Source organism: Propithecus coquereli, unplaced genomic scaffold, assembly GCF_000956105.1.
Source record: "Propithecus coquereli isolate 6110/MARCELLA unplaced genomic scaffold, Pcoq_1.0 Scaffold252, whole genome shotgun sequence".
NCBI classification, from domain to species: Eukaryota; Metazoa; Chordata; class Mammalia; order Primates; family Indriidae; genus Propithecus; species Propithecus coquereli.
This window is the reverse complement of record NW_012148086.1, coordinates 1,574,235-1,591,323: the sequence shown is the minus strand read 5'-3', so window position 1 is coordinate 1,591,323 and position 17,089 is coordinate 1,574,235. Positions and strand designations below refer to the sequence as shown.

The following is a 17,089-nucleotide window of genomic DNA, read 5'->3' as shown; positions in this document are numbered from 1 at the left end:
TTAACAGATGTGCTGGCAGAAGTGCTGGCAACATCCCCACACATGGGCTAGGATGTCCCTGGGTGTCAGAGCAGCTCGGCCATCTCTTCTTGCCACAGAAAAGGCTGTAATTCATAGCTAAGGTTTAAATTTTGAGATGTTTTGAGGATGTGAGCCAGCCATTTTAGATGAAAGCTTGACAATATTTATCAGATAGATGAGAAACACCTAGAAGTAACCTAAAGGTACTACTTCTGAGAAGGTTCAGAAAGGAAAAATTCCATGACCACATGGGATAACTAACATACAGGGGAAGATATTTGTGTCACACATTCATTATAGTGGAAAAAATTGGAAACAGATTATGTCCAAAAATAAGGCAAGGGTTAAATTAGTCCCCTCAATGGAATACCAAGCAACCAGCAAGCAGTAATCATGAAAATCACATAGCAACATGGAAAAATGTTGTTAGCAGTCAACTGGGAAGGCAGGATAAAAACTATGTCTGTTATAACTAGAAAATAAAAAGCATGTGTGCCTATGCAGAGGAACTAAAAGGAAGACCGGAAAATTTTAAACAGTTAGATTTTAGGAGGGTGAATATTCTGCCTTTGATTTCATTAGTATTACTGTCATGCTGATCGTGCCGTCACAAAGACGGGAAAAGGGGACTTTTGATCTAACTACCAGGAAAATTCCACAAACTTGGCACAACCTGGATGGGTTCACATGGAACCATGGCCCAGACCTGTGCTCTCCTGTAGGCACCACAGTGGATTTCTGATAGGCATGGTCCTGCTGGCTGGCATCTGGTAGGAGTCTGGAATTTGGGGAACATCTCTCCCAAAATGCAGGAGCTCTGTTGTTATTGCTCAAATCAAAGAAGGAAAAGCTGCAACCTGCATGTGGTGGCAGTTCTATGGAAGACAACTCAGTCTCCCAACACCAAGTGCCCCAAAGCCCAACTCTCTCCTGCAGAAAACAGGTGGGCCTGTGCCCGCAGGGTCAACACTGTGGTTGTCCAACTGGGCCTGGTCCAAGACTGCCCAATTGCACTTGGCAAGTGTGTTTGGCAAGGGGTGAAGATTCAGAGCTCTGGTGCCCAGTGAGGCATTAGCAAGGAGGGTGCTCTTCGGACTCGTGGTATGAAGTTCTGCAAATTCCTAGGCGACTCTGGGAAAGGGACTTGACAACACAGAAAAGTCTTAGGTCTACATGTTCCAGCCCAGTAGTATCACGTGTGGAAACTGGTCCTAAGGCAACAATCTAGAATTCAGAAAAAACAAAATGCAGAAAGACTATCCTCTAAGCATTGTTTGTAGTATTGAAACATTAGAAACACAATGAATGAACATAAAGAGTTGAATTACATGACGAACCATTATATAGCCATTAAAAATGAGACCAGCAGTATGTTTGCAAAAACCATGGGTAAATTAATTATGCTAAGAGAGAAAAGAAATACAAAAGAATTGTACATGCAGCATCATTCCACGTACAAGGCTGGAGGTAGCACATGAAGGAATCTGGCTGCCACCACGCGTGGTCTCTGGGCAGGAGACTGTCGTGCCTGCTGTCCACTCTTCTTCCCAACACTTAGGGGTTGTGCAAGGCTAACAGGTCTACGAGTAATTCACTTTTTCCCTTTCCTCCCCTGTATTTCCTTTCTTTAAACTTAAAAAACACATGTGACTTTATGAAGAAATTATACCTACAATATGCTAAGTTAAAAAACACAACCACAACATTTCTGGGAAATCTATCAGAAGTCTGGTTATTTTTAAAAAAGCCTTTCTTTTCAGGATTATACTACATTCCTCTGCTTCAACAAAAAACAATTAAGAACGGAGGCTTAAAACATAAATAGAAATTGTTTTAGAGATCGGAACAAAGGCGTAATAGCCTTAGTATCCAATGAAAAGGAATTAAACTGAAAAGAATTGAGAGTTTATTCCCATCTTTGTGAGCTGTCTGACTCTGCTAGTATTTCTGAGTCATGGCTTCTCCATCTTTACAATGAGGAAATCGGACACCATCGTCTCAAAGAACCACTGCATGTCCAGGAGTCTAAGAGAATTAGGACAACAAATGAAATTCAGTTTAGGAGGAAAAAAAACACTCAATTTAATTGAGGTGATCAGAGATTGGACTCGTTCCACCGTCTTGCTACAACACTTATTCCAAACAACTGCTGCCCGTCTTCTAGGTGGAGAAGGCACCAGCTGAGGGTGGTCACCGCCGTGGCCTCACTCCTCTGGTGTCAAATCTGCTGTCCCAATTCCTTGCCTTGTCAGTGTGATGCTGTGCAGAAAGTCACAGCTCTTACTGTGTTTTAGAAATAAGAGATTTTTTTAAAGGAAAGAAGCTCAAGACTGTCATAATTTAAACCTCATATATAAATGCCCAACGCAGGTAACTAAATAAAACCTCAAGGTTCTGAATAAAGTCTCATCTCTGAGAAGACCCACACTTAAATAAAAACATCCAGGATTATTGACACATTTCATGTTATTTAAAAAGGTAGAAAAATGTACTTAAAAATGATAAGCCAGGACAGAAGAGAAAGTTTCAGCATCTAAAAACAAGGGCTATTATGGTACATTATCATAACTAACTAATTCACCCATCCATTTAGTAATTCAGCATTTACTGGGTGAAAGTTGGATAACTGGGAAGCTTAAGGAAACACAGGAAATGCTGCTGGTGACGAGAAGATGTTAAACCAGAAGAGCGGAACGCACAGGTGTGTGAGGCCTGGCGCTGGCCGCGTGGGGCAGAGAGGGCAGGGCGTGTGCCTGAACCACGTGGACGCGTCCAGACAGGGGCGCCGGATGCTGGGCCTGGCTCTGCCATTTGGGAGCTCGAGCCACCACCTGGGGTGCTCCGTGTGTGAGACGGAATGACAGGGTGCCACCTGCAGAGGCCCTGTGAGGGGACGAGCTCACGAGCTGCATAGAAGCAAGTGCTCTGAGAGTGTCACCATGATCATTTTCAAGGTTTTTCTTGAATGTTGCTGATGCCTGAGTTGCAATTTAAAAGCCAATAATTAGATGTTTTCAAAATTTCAAAATTTAAAAGGTACAACTGAAACAAACCAATCAGTGGATCTAATTTTGTAGCCCCATCTCCTAGGTCCAGAGCGCGGGTGAGCTGCTCACTGCAGAGGCTGGCAGCAAATCCCCACATCCTCCTGGACACACACTGGGACCTAGGGACAAGTGCCACACTGTTGCTTTAATAGAAGGAGGCTACAAGCCAGGGTGGGCTCCGAAGACCACCCTAAAACAAACTTGGGGACTGCGAGCTCATCCCTGGCACGGGGAACCACTGTCTCAGCCGCCATGGGTTCTGGCCCGGGACCAGGCCAGAATACAAGGTAGGATCTGGATCTCACAAGGGAAAGGGTGAGGCTGGTTTCCCAGGCAACGCCATTCCTCTCAGGCCAGGAAAACAGCTCCCACAGCATTTTTCAAAGTCCTAGCCATCTGGTCTTTGCAACACTGTGTGGGTATCCCCACTGACCGGATACAAACCTCAGGTCTCTACGGCTAAGTGATTTGCCAGAGATCAAAAACGTGAGTGGTAGAACCCGGCCTCAAATCCATCACCACAGCTACACTTTTCATTTGGAGCTTTGGGTTTTAGCACACTTGCTATTTTGGGCATGTTCTTATCATCTGTGTTTTGGCCACAGATAACTTATTCTTTAAGGAGAGTCTAAAATGAGTTCAACGCTATGAACATTCCATTAAAAAAATAGAGTGATTTTACTTTAACAGATTAATAGGCACAGTGATCTGTAACTTTACAGAGCAAAACTATGTAAAAGAATAATTTTCGCACAGCGAATAAGCAAATGCCTGTATATTTCACATACCTTCATTGTGGAGTAATAGCTATAAAATACTCTACAGATATGAGGTACACAATGGAGGTATTTCTAGTCCAATCTTCTACTCGACTCAGAAATTCCCTTCCCAACATTTCTGACAATAAATATCTGTCTTGCATGAAGGACTTCCAGTGGGGGGAACTTGGTTTTGAAGTCAGTGGGCCCACTGTCCTCTCTAGCTGTGTTCCTCACTCACAGCCACAGAACCACAAGAGCCCTGTGGTGCGTGGCTTGTCCACAACCCTCTTAAACTGGAGCCACCAGGACAGCATCTAATGCTGCAAAAGTAACCTGGCCTGGAGCTAATAAGTGATTACAGAAAGGTTGCTGGATACAAGGTTAATATATAATACAAAAGTCAATTGCTTTGCTATATACCAGCAATGAACAAGTAGAATTTGAAATTAAAAACACAGTACCATTTACATTAGCATGCCCCCAAATTATTTATATATAAATCTAACAAACTATATGCAAGATCTATATGAGGAATCCTACAAAACTCTGATGAAAGACATTATATCAAAGAACTAAATACATGGAGAGATATTCTATGTTCATGAACAAAAAGACTCAACTTTGTCAAGATGTCAGTTCTTAATTTCATCTGTAGATTCAATGCAATCCCAATCAAAGTCTCAGCAAATTTTGTTGTGATTACTGACAAATTGATTCTAAGCTTTATATAGAAAGGCCAACTCCCAGAATAGCAAGCAAAATACTGAAGGAGAAGAAAAAAGTTGGAGGACTGACACTACATGATTTCAAGGATTACTATAAAGCGACAGTAACCAAGTGGTATTGGAGAAAGAATAGTCAATAGAACAGAATGGAGGACGCAGAAATAGACCCACATAAATATAGTTAACTGATCTTTGACAAAGAAGCAAAGGCACACAATGGAAAAAAGACAGTCTTTTCAACAAATAATGCAGGAATATTGGACACCGGCATGCAAAAAAAATGAATCTATAACATAGGAGACAATAAAGATAGATTTGGGTTTGTTGATGACTTCTGAGATACAGCACCGAAGGCATAATCCATGAAAGAAAGAACTGATAGGCTAGATTTTGTTAACATTAAAAATTTATGTTCTATAAGAGAATGTAAAGACAAGCCACAGAAGGAAGAAAATATTTTCAAGACATATCAGATAAAGAACTATTTTCAAAAATATACAAAAAACTCTTAAAACTCAGTAATAAGAAAACAAAGAAAAAATTAAAAAATTGGCCAAAGACTTTACTAGACATCTCACCAAAGAAGATGTACAGATGATCTATAAACATATGAAAAGAAGCTGCACATCACAAGTCATCAGAGCAATGCAAATTAAAGCAAGAGTGAGATACCAAATTCCGGTGAAGAAGTGGAGTAACGTCATTCCTGGTGGGAATGCAAAATGGTACAGCTGCTTTGGAAGACAGTTTTGTCAGTTTCTTACAAAACTAAACACACTCTTATCATACAATCCAGCAACTGCACTGCGTGGTGTCTACCCAAAGGAGCTGAAAACATATCCGCACAAAAACCTGCACACAGATGTTTATAGCAGCTTTATTTATAATTGCCAAAACATGAAAGCACTTAAGATGTCCTTTAGCAGATGAACAGATTAATAAACTGTGGTACATCCAGACAATGAAATATTATTCAGTACTAAAAAAAAAAAAATGAGTGATTAAGCCATGAAAACACATGGAGGAAACTTCAATGCATGTTACTAAGTGAAAGAAGCCAACCTACCAAGGCTGTATACCGTATGGTTTGGACTATATGGAAAAGGCACAAATATGAAGGCAGTAAAAAGGTCACTGGTTGCCTGGGATTGGGGGAGAGGGAGGAATGAACAGATGGGGCACAGAGGATTTTTAGGGCAGTGTAACTACTCACCATGATACAGTCATGGTGGATACATGTCATCAGGCATTGTCCAAACCCATGTGTATGATACCAAGAGTGAACCCTAGTGTAAACAAATCGTGGACTCTTGGGTGATAATGATGTGTCAGTGCAGGTTCATCAATTATAACAAATGGACCACTTTGCTGGGGGATGTTGAGAGTAGGGTATGGTGTATCTCTGTATCTTCCTCTCAATTTTGCTGTGAATATACAACTGCTCTAAAAAATAAAATCTATTCATAAAAAATTTTTAAAAAGTGATCCGGTTTCTGGAGAGCTGGTTCTCGGGTGGTGTCTGTTTCCATGTGGGTCAAAGCATTGACTCACGTCAAGTGACTTGTTGAGTCACATCTCCAGAACATTTTTACACTTACAGCTGGCGAGGCAGGTCACCCACATCCTGTCTTACTACATTTTCCCCAAACTAAATCCAGGACTTGACATTTATTCCACTGAATTTGGTCTTGTTCGAGTCGGACCACTATTTCCAGCCTGAGGAGCCCTGGCCTACCTCCCCCAGCAGTGCTCCACCCAGCCCTGTGTAAGCCTCTATAAAAGGAAGCTTCCTTGCAAGCTCACAAAGAAAGGAAACCTGCATAATGAAAGTGCAAAAGGAAGTTGTGTCACTGAATCCTTTTTCTCCCCAGTAACCAGGAGATGAGACAATGAAGCTGCATTTACTCACCTGCTCCCTGCTTCAAAAGCTCAGCTGCAGAATTGGCTGCAGTCTGGGGAGAATTTTCTGCTATTTCCTCCATTGGATCTGTAGGAAGGGCAAGAACACACGGAAATGAGTCCTGCTCCCAACAAAGAATCCTCAGGAAAAAGTCAGACGATCTGATGACAGAATTCCTAGACAGTGACATGTACTGGTTTTGCAGAGTTGAGTGAGAGTTTTTCTTGGGGTAACAATCCATCCCCTAGAAATTATGATCACATTCTGAACAAAAATAGAGATGACACGGTTCAACAAAATATTTTCTGATCTCTGAATTACTCTATATGAATAATTAAATTTTAAGAGGTAAATCACATTTACCTCTATTTTAAATTAGATCATCTTTATGTGAGATTGAGACTGCTTAGAAAAGCTGGGACATACATCAAACCACCTCGATATGCTGTGGGTGTTATTTTTTTTAATGTTTTATTATGCATATTTTCAAACCAACATAAAAGTAAAAAGAACGACAGTTCGCCTATCACCTAAGTTAACAGCATCAATATTTTGCCCATTTTTAGAATCATAAACATTAAATGTAAATGACCCTGAAGGTCTCTTAGTCTGAGTGTTTTATATTTTTAAGCTACAGAATTTTTGCTCTATGGAAACCTTCCATCAAAATCCAAGATATGTGGAAGCTGCCAGGTAAAGCGAGTCTCCTCTTTTCTCCTTGACTCGCGTGATCTCCAGCCCTCTCTTGGGTTTATTCACAAAGCACATGTTAGAAAAAAAACTACCAGTCTGATTTTTCCTCAATGAATCTCTATGAATCCCCAAAACCAGTGTGCCTTGGCAACTGCAGGTGACCCTACACAGTGCCAGACCAGCACTGAGGACCCGTACCTCTCTCCGGAATGAGCAGTTTGCAGGGCAAGGCCAAGGGCGTGATGGAATGTTGACACACCAAAGCCGTCAGGCTCCCTGCAGAAAGGACAGACAGCACAGAGTCACAACTGCCCTTTGTGTTTCGTGCTCAGCCAGTTTATCAGCTGAAATGAAAGGGCTGCAAAGTCTGAGCCCTTACAGTTTTAGCAGCTAACACCCTCGATTACTGTGGGACTTGGTGCAAAACTTCAAAGTTCAACAGGGTAAGTTCAACAAGACCGTTAAGAGGTAAATAAAGGAAACTGCAGATGATCCTTAGCATAGACACATCATTACCAAATTATAAAGAATAAGCCATACTGTTCGCTTGATTCAAAATTAGGGCTGGGATTACGATAACTCTAACTTTTACCACATTTATCACCATGCATAATGCTTCTAAAAGGGCTGTGATAATGAGGACGCCTTAAGTTCACGCTGTGCTTTGTGTGGCTGGCTCAAGTCATCTTTGCAACAAGCCTGGGAGGCAGAGAAGGCTCTGCATTCACAGGGAGGGAAGAGGACTCTGCTGGGAGCTCTGGGCCCCTCCCTGTGCCCATGGGATGGGGTCACACAGGAGCTCTAACCCTGTCAGGACCCATCTCCCTGCCAACGAGGATGAGGTCTTGTTGACGTCTATGATTTCTAGCCCTGGCGCAGTGCTCTTCATTTGTTTGATCTTCACAAAGCTTTTAAGAACAATTTATATGCAGTTTATCTTCAAGATAATAATTCAGATGAGAGGGATCTCAGAACTGGGGACTGAAATACCAGTGAACCACCACGAGAGGGACGGTCCCAAATCTCAGGTTGGCGAGCAGAGGGAGCCCCAGACCTCCTGCATTCAGCATGCTGACAGCAACCTCTCAAGCAACTCACCGAAATAGGGTTCATTCGAGCACCCTTTCAACCTCACTCCCTTCGGGGTACACTCGATCAAAAAGTGCCGAACGAGTTCATTGGCCAAATCTCCACCTGTGGTAAGATATTAAAGAATTTTTTTAAAAAAAAATGAGAGCATGGAAGGATTTGAGAGAGAGAGAACAGCTGTTGAAGCCAGGAACTACCCTCGGGCATGAGTCTAGCCACAGCGCACTTGGGAGCTGCCCAAATCACCCTAGGAGTGGTAGCTGGGCTGCAGGACAGCTGGGTGGCCACAAGCCAGAAGGACGGTGGGAACCCCGGCAGTGACGATGCCAGGGATGGAGGGGTCCTTGGGAGAGACCCCCAAACATTCTGCAAGAATCCCCAGCAAAGGCAATGAGCTTGCAGCTAAGGAAGAGGACCACGGACTCCAGCTTTGTCTCCTTCCAAAGAGAAGAGGTGAGAAAGAGTCAGACACAAAACGCTACCTTGTAATGAACTGCTAAAAAGATCTGGAAAGAGGTCAGTCTCCTGGGTAGGTTTAGCCTGGAGCCTGGGTACATAAACTCCTTCAGAAAGCAAGCACCGGCTGCATGGGAACAGCATTCTGCCACACCGCTAGTAAGCAGAACCTCTGCACTCAAGCCAACCCATTGAATCCAAAAAGAGTGTATCTCAAAAAGCCACTGCAGGGCAGAACTGTCCAATGGTGGAAAAGTGCAGATAAACAAGAAGAAAAGGAAGTCACTGCCCTATGCTGATGAATCCAACAGACATTCACAATGGGCTGCATTCTGTCCCCCTGCGGCCTCCTTCAACACCCTCCATGGGAGCGTGTCTGCTTGAACTTCTAATATTTCTGACACTGGAAATCTCCTGGAGGCAGAACCTGCTGGAGTTGGGTTGGTCCTCAGCATCTGGCCCCCAGTAAGCTACGAAAGGATGTTTATAAACAGTGACAAATGTCAATAATAGTGTCAGCATTTCGCAAGGGCAGTGAAGCTTGCAGAAGAAAAAGATGATCCGATTCCACCAAAGGCTGGGGACACTAAACGTGGGTCTGGATGCCACCTGTGAGAAGTGGCTCAGTGAAAAACCCTCTGGCTGAGATTCCCTGGAGAACAACATCATGAATGTCCATGGCTGTCCCCTCTCCAGTTGCTGGAGGTGGTATGGTGACTCTCGGAGCTCTTTACTGGTTGATAAACTCTTCTCTCAAATCTATCCTTGTACTGCAAAATCAAAATGTCAAATCCAGGAGCAGGAAGACATAGCAGCCAGATAAAATTTCACCCAGAGGACACCAATGGCACTGAGTTTCCTGAAGTCTGCTATTCTAATATCCTCTGTTTTGTTACCTTCATCTTAACATTGAGTCTAAAGTCTGCCTGAGAGGTAGGATGCATTCCTGGAGGTAACACTAGTCACACACCACCGCCTCTATTTCCAAGGAGATGACGTACACAGAGGTTTTGTTTGTTCTTGCTTTAAAACTTTAAATGGATGGACACCAAGGAGCTGAGCAAAATCCAACAGCTGCCGTCTTTCATTCCTGTGCCCAAGTTAATCTCTCATCTCTACAGAGTCGCCAGGTCTTCTCATCCTGAGACCCTTTTCCTGCTCTCATCATTATCCAGCTTGCTTCCGAATACGGCTCCGACAATATCCACAATCAGGTCTGATTCAGCTCTCTAGCCCCAAAAGCCAGTATTTCCACTGGAAAGCAGCACTTTGTTGGGCTTTTCAGGCTAGAGTTCTGGATGCTGAAAGATTCTACTTTTCAAGAGTGACCTATTCCATCTCTCCTACACACAGCCTTCTCTTCCCTTCGCTTCCAGACACAATCGGTACCCATGCGTTAGGGGCTGCGCTCTGGCCGAGGGTCTGGCTCCTTCCCACCCCACTCACCAGGCCTTCCTCGCACACACTGCTACCTTTGCCAAAACAAACCCATCCACGTTTCCTGGAGACTGCAGCCGTGCCTGAGGCCGGACCTTCTGGCAACCCAATCTGACATTCTGCAAGGCACAACTCCAAGGTGATTTTCTCCAGGAAGCTTTAAGCAGAGGTTGGTTCACCAGAGGATTTGGATAAATCCTCTCAGGTACTAGATGTGGAACACGAGTGAACCAGGCGGGTGTCTCACTTCTCTGTAAACACAGGGAGTTCAAAATCTGCGCTTCTTCCAATCTATCCCACTCCTAGTGAGCCAAGGTACCCTTACAGGGAACCAATGACCCGGTGACATTCCCTCAGTCCACAATTTCCATTTTGGGGGGAAAGAGAGGGTAAGAGAATCTTTTCCCTTTCCTAAGAGTTCGTGGCATAGCAGCACACCAAGATGAGTACATACAGGGCCAGAAAGGGCAGGATAAGAAGAAAGAAACAAAAGAAATAAACCAAAAAGCAAGCATCCACCAACGATAGAACAGACGACTAGTCTTGCAGGATAGAGTGGAAAGAGAACAACAACTACAAACAATCTTAAAAAAAATATGATGAACGGATCTTATAATGCTGAGCAAAAGCAAGACACAAAAGAATACGTACTCTATTAGTTTCCTTATTTCAAGTTAAAAAATAGACAACACTATAATGTTTAGAGATTCACATTTTCATGGTTAATATAAAAATGTTAACTTCACATTTTACTTGGTAGGTTTACTACTTACTGTCTGCAGTGTTACTGATAGAGTGATTCAAACTACTTTAGGCATATTGGGAAACAGAGCAAGAAAGTAAATATACTGATCTTGTTGGGACCACGGTCTGCAGCGCGGGAGAAGGGATGCACAGACGTGGGCTGGGAGGGCGAGAAGGAACCTGGTGATGCTGCGTTTGAATTGCAAGTATCAGCATGAGCTCATGAGGTTTTAAAAATGACATGTTCCCTAGCTCTGTTCACTGGAGAGAAGCAGTGATACTCCACAGCAGGGAGCACACCCAGCGAGCAGATCTTGGTGTCCAGATGCCATTCTCCAGCAAACAGCACCAGGGATGTGAAGAGAAATGGCTGGGCAGGGAAAGTACAACGTAAGCCGGAAACACGACTGTCATTTCAGAAGCTGGAGCTGCTCGCAGACTGACGGAGATGTCTCAGAAGGACACAGGGGCCCCGCCCAAAGAGCATCAGGGAGACGAATCTGGGACCACTGGAAGACCAAAGGGGACAGTGGTGATGGATGACAACACAGCACAGAGGGTGTGCAGGGGCTTCTGGGCAGGGCTCCCTGTCCTGAGCTGCAGTTACACGTACGCTTGTTTATAATCGTGTTTCACTGTACATGGAAGCATTACAGGCTGTTCTGTGTGTGGTTATGCTGCATGACAAAAAGCAGTAAAAAGAGTAAGTAGAATATTACTGGGAATCTATACGTGATTTGGCTACGATCTGTTGCCTGTGTGGAATGTCTTGGGACAAGGAGTCAGGAAGCCGTGGTCCCCACAGAGGACAGCATGTGTCGTCACTAGTGCTGAGACCTGACAGGAGACCTCCCTGCGGCCTCACTTTACAGGAGTCAGGAAGGCATAGTCTTTACCTTGAGAATTAATAATTTAATGACTCTAGTTTTATACTATATCACTTTTAATCAAGCTAAAAATAGTCTACTGGGTATAGATACAAGAATAGAGTGTGTATTAATAGTATGTTTGCCTTTCATGAGAAAACAGGCAACTGCATAGTTGCCTGCATTTGGATGACAATCGGTGACAGACACGCAAGAGGGTATTACGAATGTAACGTATCCAAGGGTGGGAGGAGATTGTGAGGTCGGTGCAGCTAAAATAGAAGCAAAACGCCCTTGGTGGATGCCTTGTTCTTGTGTTCTGATTTTTGAACAATGGAATCCGTTACTTATTCAAAACAACAGAAAATAAAATTTACAAAAAAATAACGTTCTTTCTTGGACGAGGAGAACACTAAATAAAATATACTTGAAAATATATGTACTAAGAAGAAAACCTGGGAGTATGGTAATAAACCATCTATCGTACCAGCATAATAATAAACCAGCAGAGCCTCTGCATGGGGAGCTGAGCAGGTCAATTCCAGGGCACCTACCTTTCTTGTTCAGCTGCAGGACGGAAGGGGGCGGCGTGGCCACCTTCATGGCCAGTCCGTAGGCCCCTCGGAAGGAGTGACTGTCCCGAACGATGAATGATCCCGGCTCCTTGTCCTTTAACATGGCAATGGCTAGAGGAATGGAGGAAAAGACGTGAGCATCTGCCTGGGTGAACAAAGGTCTGTGTCCACTCAGGGCCTTGGGGTGGGTTCTCTTCCCCTATTCCTTTTGCAAACTGGGTCAGTGGGGAGCTGGCTGGGTCCCCTGCTCAGCCGGAGAAACAACGTGTCCGGACCCTGGGAGGTCTCTGTGGTGTCGTGTGTTTTCATGGGTGGGCCTGACTGTGAGGAGGCAGAGGGGACGAGGCACTTTCTCCTTAGCAAACGGAGGTGTCAGGCACCATCCTGGCCGCTCCTGTGGATATAACATGTGATTTCTGTGAATCCCACAGCACCTGTGACATGCAAATGATGGTCCCTTGCTAACAGCCCAGGAAACCAAGGCTCATGCAGCGTGGGAAAGAGGACCAGATCCAAATACATCCACAGCGGTGGACTAGGACGTGGGAGGGAGGCTGCCACAGCATACCCCGTGGTTGCCACTCCTGGGGGCTGTCTTCCAGCGTGGCATTTTTCTTAAGGATTTTAGAGCATGGACTCTTTCAGCAGAATAATGCAAGTTTGTAACTACACAAAAAGATACTGAATATTTAACACATGTTCTAAGATTCACCCCAGCGGGTGGCAAAAATGTGTCCCACAGGTGGCCCTCTGTCTGTGGCTCCGTAGCAGACGTGGCCAGATGAGCCCAGCCTGGACAGGGCTATGGACTCCTTCTCCACGTGGCCACCACGAATAAAGAGCCTGACACAGTGGGTCGCCCATCTTCCCTGGTACAGCTGGGAGGCATTTAGCTAATCATAACCATTGCCTTAAATAAAAAACCCTCCTCTTCGTGGTCAAAGTCTGGCATTTCCCAGTCCTGTCCTCACGATACAGAGGAGAGAGGGATGGGCTAGGGTGTCGGTAACCTCAACCTGGTGCTGCCCAGACACAGGCCAGGTTGCCAGTTTCTCCGATAACTAGAATAAATCTCAGAATTTCTTTTAGATGTTTACTTTATTAAAAAAAAGGAGAAAATAGGGATTTAGAGTATATAGTTGTACATAATTATAGCTATGGAAATACTGCCTTTCTGGAATGTCAAAGCTCCGTCTGGAAGAGATCAGGGTGCAGAACGTAAATCAGTAAGCGGCAGAAGCCCTGCCCTTCCTCAGTAAATACCTCCGCGGCGTCCTCTGTCAGAGGCCCTGACGTGCCCCCACACCTGTCCTGGCTCACCAACATGGCATTTGTCTGGCTGCAGGATGAAGCAAATGGGTTCTTCTACTATGCGCTTCTCAGCGCCCTGCACCATGGCCCTGTATGCAGGACGAGGCCACAGGGGAGGAGCTCTTGTGGACGTGTGAGTGCGCACAGGGACAGAGGGGCAGGACGGCACAGGCACGCTCACAGAGCGCCCGTGCCTCTGCTGCTAGAGACAGCCGGGCCTGCAGCCACCCCATGCAGGGGCAGCCCAGGGTTGGGACAGGGCCTCCTGGAGGGGTATAAACTCTGCAGACTGATGTATTTTTCCTCATCGCATATTTTCTAAACTCGGGCCTGATCATGTATTACTTTTTTTGAAGTAGGAGAAAGGATCACTTACAGAAATTCCTATTTGAATTGTGATATACCTCACCAAAGCATGCTTTTTTTCAGTCATGTTTTTACTTCCCTGTGGTAAATGCACCACTGCAGCCTCGAGGGACTCAGATTTTGGGCTAAACACGGGCCTAGCAGAGGGGACACCAGCTCCGCTCTGGCTGATTCTCCCCAAGGCCCAGGGCAGCCCCGCGTCCCACAGAAGCCCCAGCAACCAGGGCTGCGCGGGCATGATGGCGCCGTGTTCTCACGGGCCAGCAAAGGGAACTTGGGGAGAATTTCAGACTCATGTGTTTTGGAACAGAAATGAGCTGAGGAGGTCGCTGTGCCGAAGTTGTAAAACCCAGTGATGGTACACTGCACACAGCAGCCGCACGCTCTGCGCGGCGTCGACACTCACTGCCCGGCTGAGGACGGGACGGGCTGGGGGCGGCAGGGCCACATTCCCCTCCCCCCACTCCTGCCCTCCCTGGACACCCTGAGAAAGCACAACTGGAGCAGCAGCACGGATCTCTGTTTCACTCTGGGGTTCCCTTTTCCTCCCAAGGTGTTTTTATGTTCCCCTGAGGACATCCCAAGGAACTGAAGATGTGACAAATCACACTCCCAAAGACGTTGTCGGGTTGTATGGTTTTTCTCCTGCATTGCCCTGAAATGTCTTTGTAGCTTTTCCAGAAAAAGGCACACTGGACAGTTAAAATAAAAACAAACAAAATCCACGAGAAGCCACCAGCCACCTGGAGAAGTGGGCGCATCCAGTGGGACGTGGGTCTGTGCGGGTGTCTTCATACACCACGTCCAGAAAACGGAGGAAGTTACACTTTTAGGGCTCAGGTGGAAAAATCAACATCCAGTGTACACATTAGCCATTCTGAGATGGGGCCACCCAAACGAACCTTTTGAAAGATGTGTGCCGAAGGCCAGCAGGTGGTGAGCAGAGGCGCCGCTCACTGCGCATCTGCCGGGCGCCGGCAAGGGCAGCTGCTTCCCCCACGGGCCTCCCCACAGCCCCGCGAGGCAGCCTCTATCGCCTCTGCCCTGCCGAGGAACCCAACAGATGTCCCAACCCAAGTCTGTCGGCTCTGGAAGCCCCTCTGCTACAAGGACATCGCATAGTGAGAGAAGGGGGCGGCCCAGCCCCACATGTCACTGGTCTAGAGACAGTGCCAACAGAGCAGGAAGATCTGCACGGAATCTTCTAGAACATGGTGCTCCATAAGCACCTCCGGTCTGGGCAGCTGGGAGAGGGGGTGCCCGGGCTCTGGAGGCCCCAGTCTTCGGGATTCTTGGGACAAGAGCAGGGTCAGGATGGTGGCAACAAGAACACAGCCTCCGGCCGCAGTGGAGCCCTTGGATGTGTGAGCGGCTCTTCACAAAGGCCGATTCAGGCAAATCAAAGTCTGCCCGGGCCATGGGCTTCTTTTTTTTTCTCTCTTCCATTTAAAATGACAATAGCTTCTTTGAGCTCATGGGCAGAAATGCACGTTCTTACCATTTCTATTATCTACACAATGGAATAGCAGAATTTCAGTGAGGGGTCGGATGGGGCTATGTTTTAGCCACTTGACTGTTCATGTTGAGGCATATCTAAGACATCGTCGCAAGGAGAGAACCGGATGATTCTCTCCTGAAGTTGAGACAAGGAGGTCTCCTGACGCCCCTGGGCAGCTCGCCACTTCTCACCACTTTAAACCATCCCACGTCCACCAGGCAGCAGCTGGACTCATCCCGCTTCCTAGGAATCCTGAGTTTGCCGTCCGGCCCTGCCCTCCCTGGACGCTCACATACCTCCCTCCAAGGCCCGTCCCAGGAAGGTCAGGCGTCCAGGGGAACACACACTCGGCTGCGTCCCAGCTCCACGGCGGAGGGCAGTGCCTTGCGTGTGCAAAGCAACACCCCAGGGGACTCAAATTCTGCCACTGTCTGGGGCTGGCTCCAGCGGGGACTGCCACCCGTCCTCTCTCCCACATCTCTTCTATTCCTGTTCCAGTTAAAAGTGACGCCCCACTCAATTGCTATAAAATTTTAATGATTTCAAATTTTTTAAAATTGTCTTAAGGCTGTACCAAGCAGAGAGATGCCCTGGCTGGTTTGTATGTGAGGCACTCGGTCGCCTCCACAACTGGGTCTCGCGATTTAGTGCTTTTCTTCAGGACTTGGACCGAGGCAGGTGTTCACGAACACATGGGGGCCCTGACTTCACAGGGCAAGCCACATCTCCCTCCCTTGGGACCTCACCCTCTGAGGCTTAGGGCCTCTCTGGAGACGCCAGGAGAGCGTGTCTCCTCCTCACAGTCAGCAGCTGTGGGCTGGCATCGCTGGCAGGTGGGAGCAGCCAGATGTCACACCCCACACGCTGCAATGCTTACGGCTGGTGCCCACTCCTCACCACAGCCCTCATTAGTGCCAAGCTTTCCTGCAAAAATGTAATGGTGACAGCATTTCCCCTGGAGGCATGGAATAATGTGGGAGGCCTTGCTCTAACTCCGTCCACCCACACCAAGGCCATGGGTCCCTGATGGTCCCACTGCAGGGCCAGTCCTCACACAAGAGTCTAACTCTCAGTGGGACAGATGCCCGAGGAGGCCCTCAGCCTCCACACGTACCTTGTTCTCTTGAAATATCCGCCTTGTACCAGAACTTGGAAGTGTCTTGAACAAATTTCACGATCACAAGTTTATCACCCGGACTATCTGTAAAGCAAAATTTGAAAACAGTGGCTGTGCAGGGCGGTGCTTTTCTTTGCAACCTCTCATCTGCAATGATCCTAGGAGTCCAAATTCCACACAGAGGGTGAGCAAGGGTGGGAATGTTCTAAGGGGAAGGAACCTTACTTTCAAAATGATGGGGTTGGAGGAGGCAGCAACTGTTTCATAAAACAGAACAAAACAACAGGATGCTTTGATTAGGACTTTGCAGTACATTTTAAAAATACAGTTAGGAAAGTAGGAAGCAAACAGCAAGGCTTGTGCTGTTTAATCAGCGTGTGTCGTATTACTTCTTATACACTTGATACTTCATAATTACATTTCAGATGAATTCATTTAATTTGAAAAAGAGCTATTTTCAAAGAGTAATGTTCCCAAGTGAAA

The 17,089-nt window shown here is 46.2% G+C and overlaps 1 protein-coding gene across 7 annotated transcripts in view; it reads right to left on the bottom strand.

Moving 5' to 3' along the window:
• TNS3 (tensin 3) overlaps window positions 1–17,089 on the bottom strand; it is a 269,342-nt gene that overhangs the window by 7,572 nt on the left and 244,681 nt on the right. For all 7 annotated transcript variants that reach the window (XM_012646932.1, XM_012646933.1, XM_012646929.1 and 4 more), the window contains 5 exons: window positions 16,604–16,690; window positions 12,294–12,425; window positions 8,246–8,341; window positions 7,346–7,423; window positions 6,464–6,541 (listed from right to left, as the gene is read on the bottom strand). In XM_012646932.1, coding sequence (XP_012502386.1) covers window positions 6,464–6,541; window positions 7,346–7,423; window positions 8,246–8,341; window positions 12,294–12,425; window positions 16,604–16,690 — 471 coding nt within the window. The remainder of the gene's footprint in view (window positions 1–6,463; window positions 6,542–7,345; window positions 7,424–8,245; window positions 8,342–12,293; window positions 12,426–16,603; window positions 16,691–17,089) is intronic.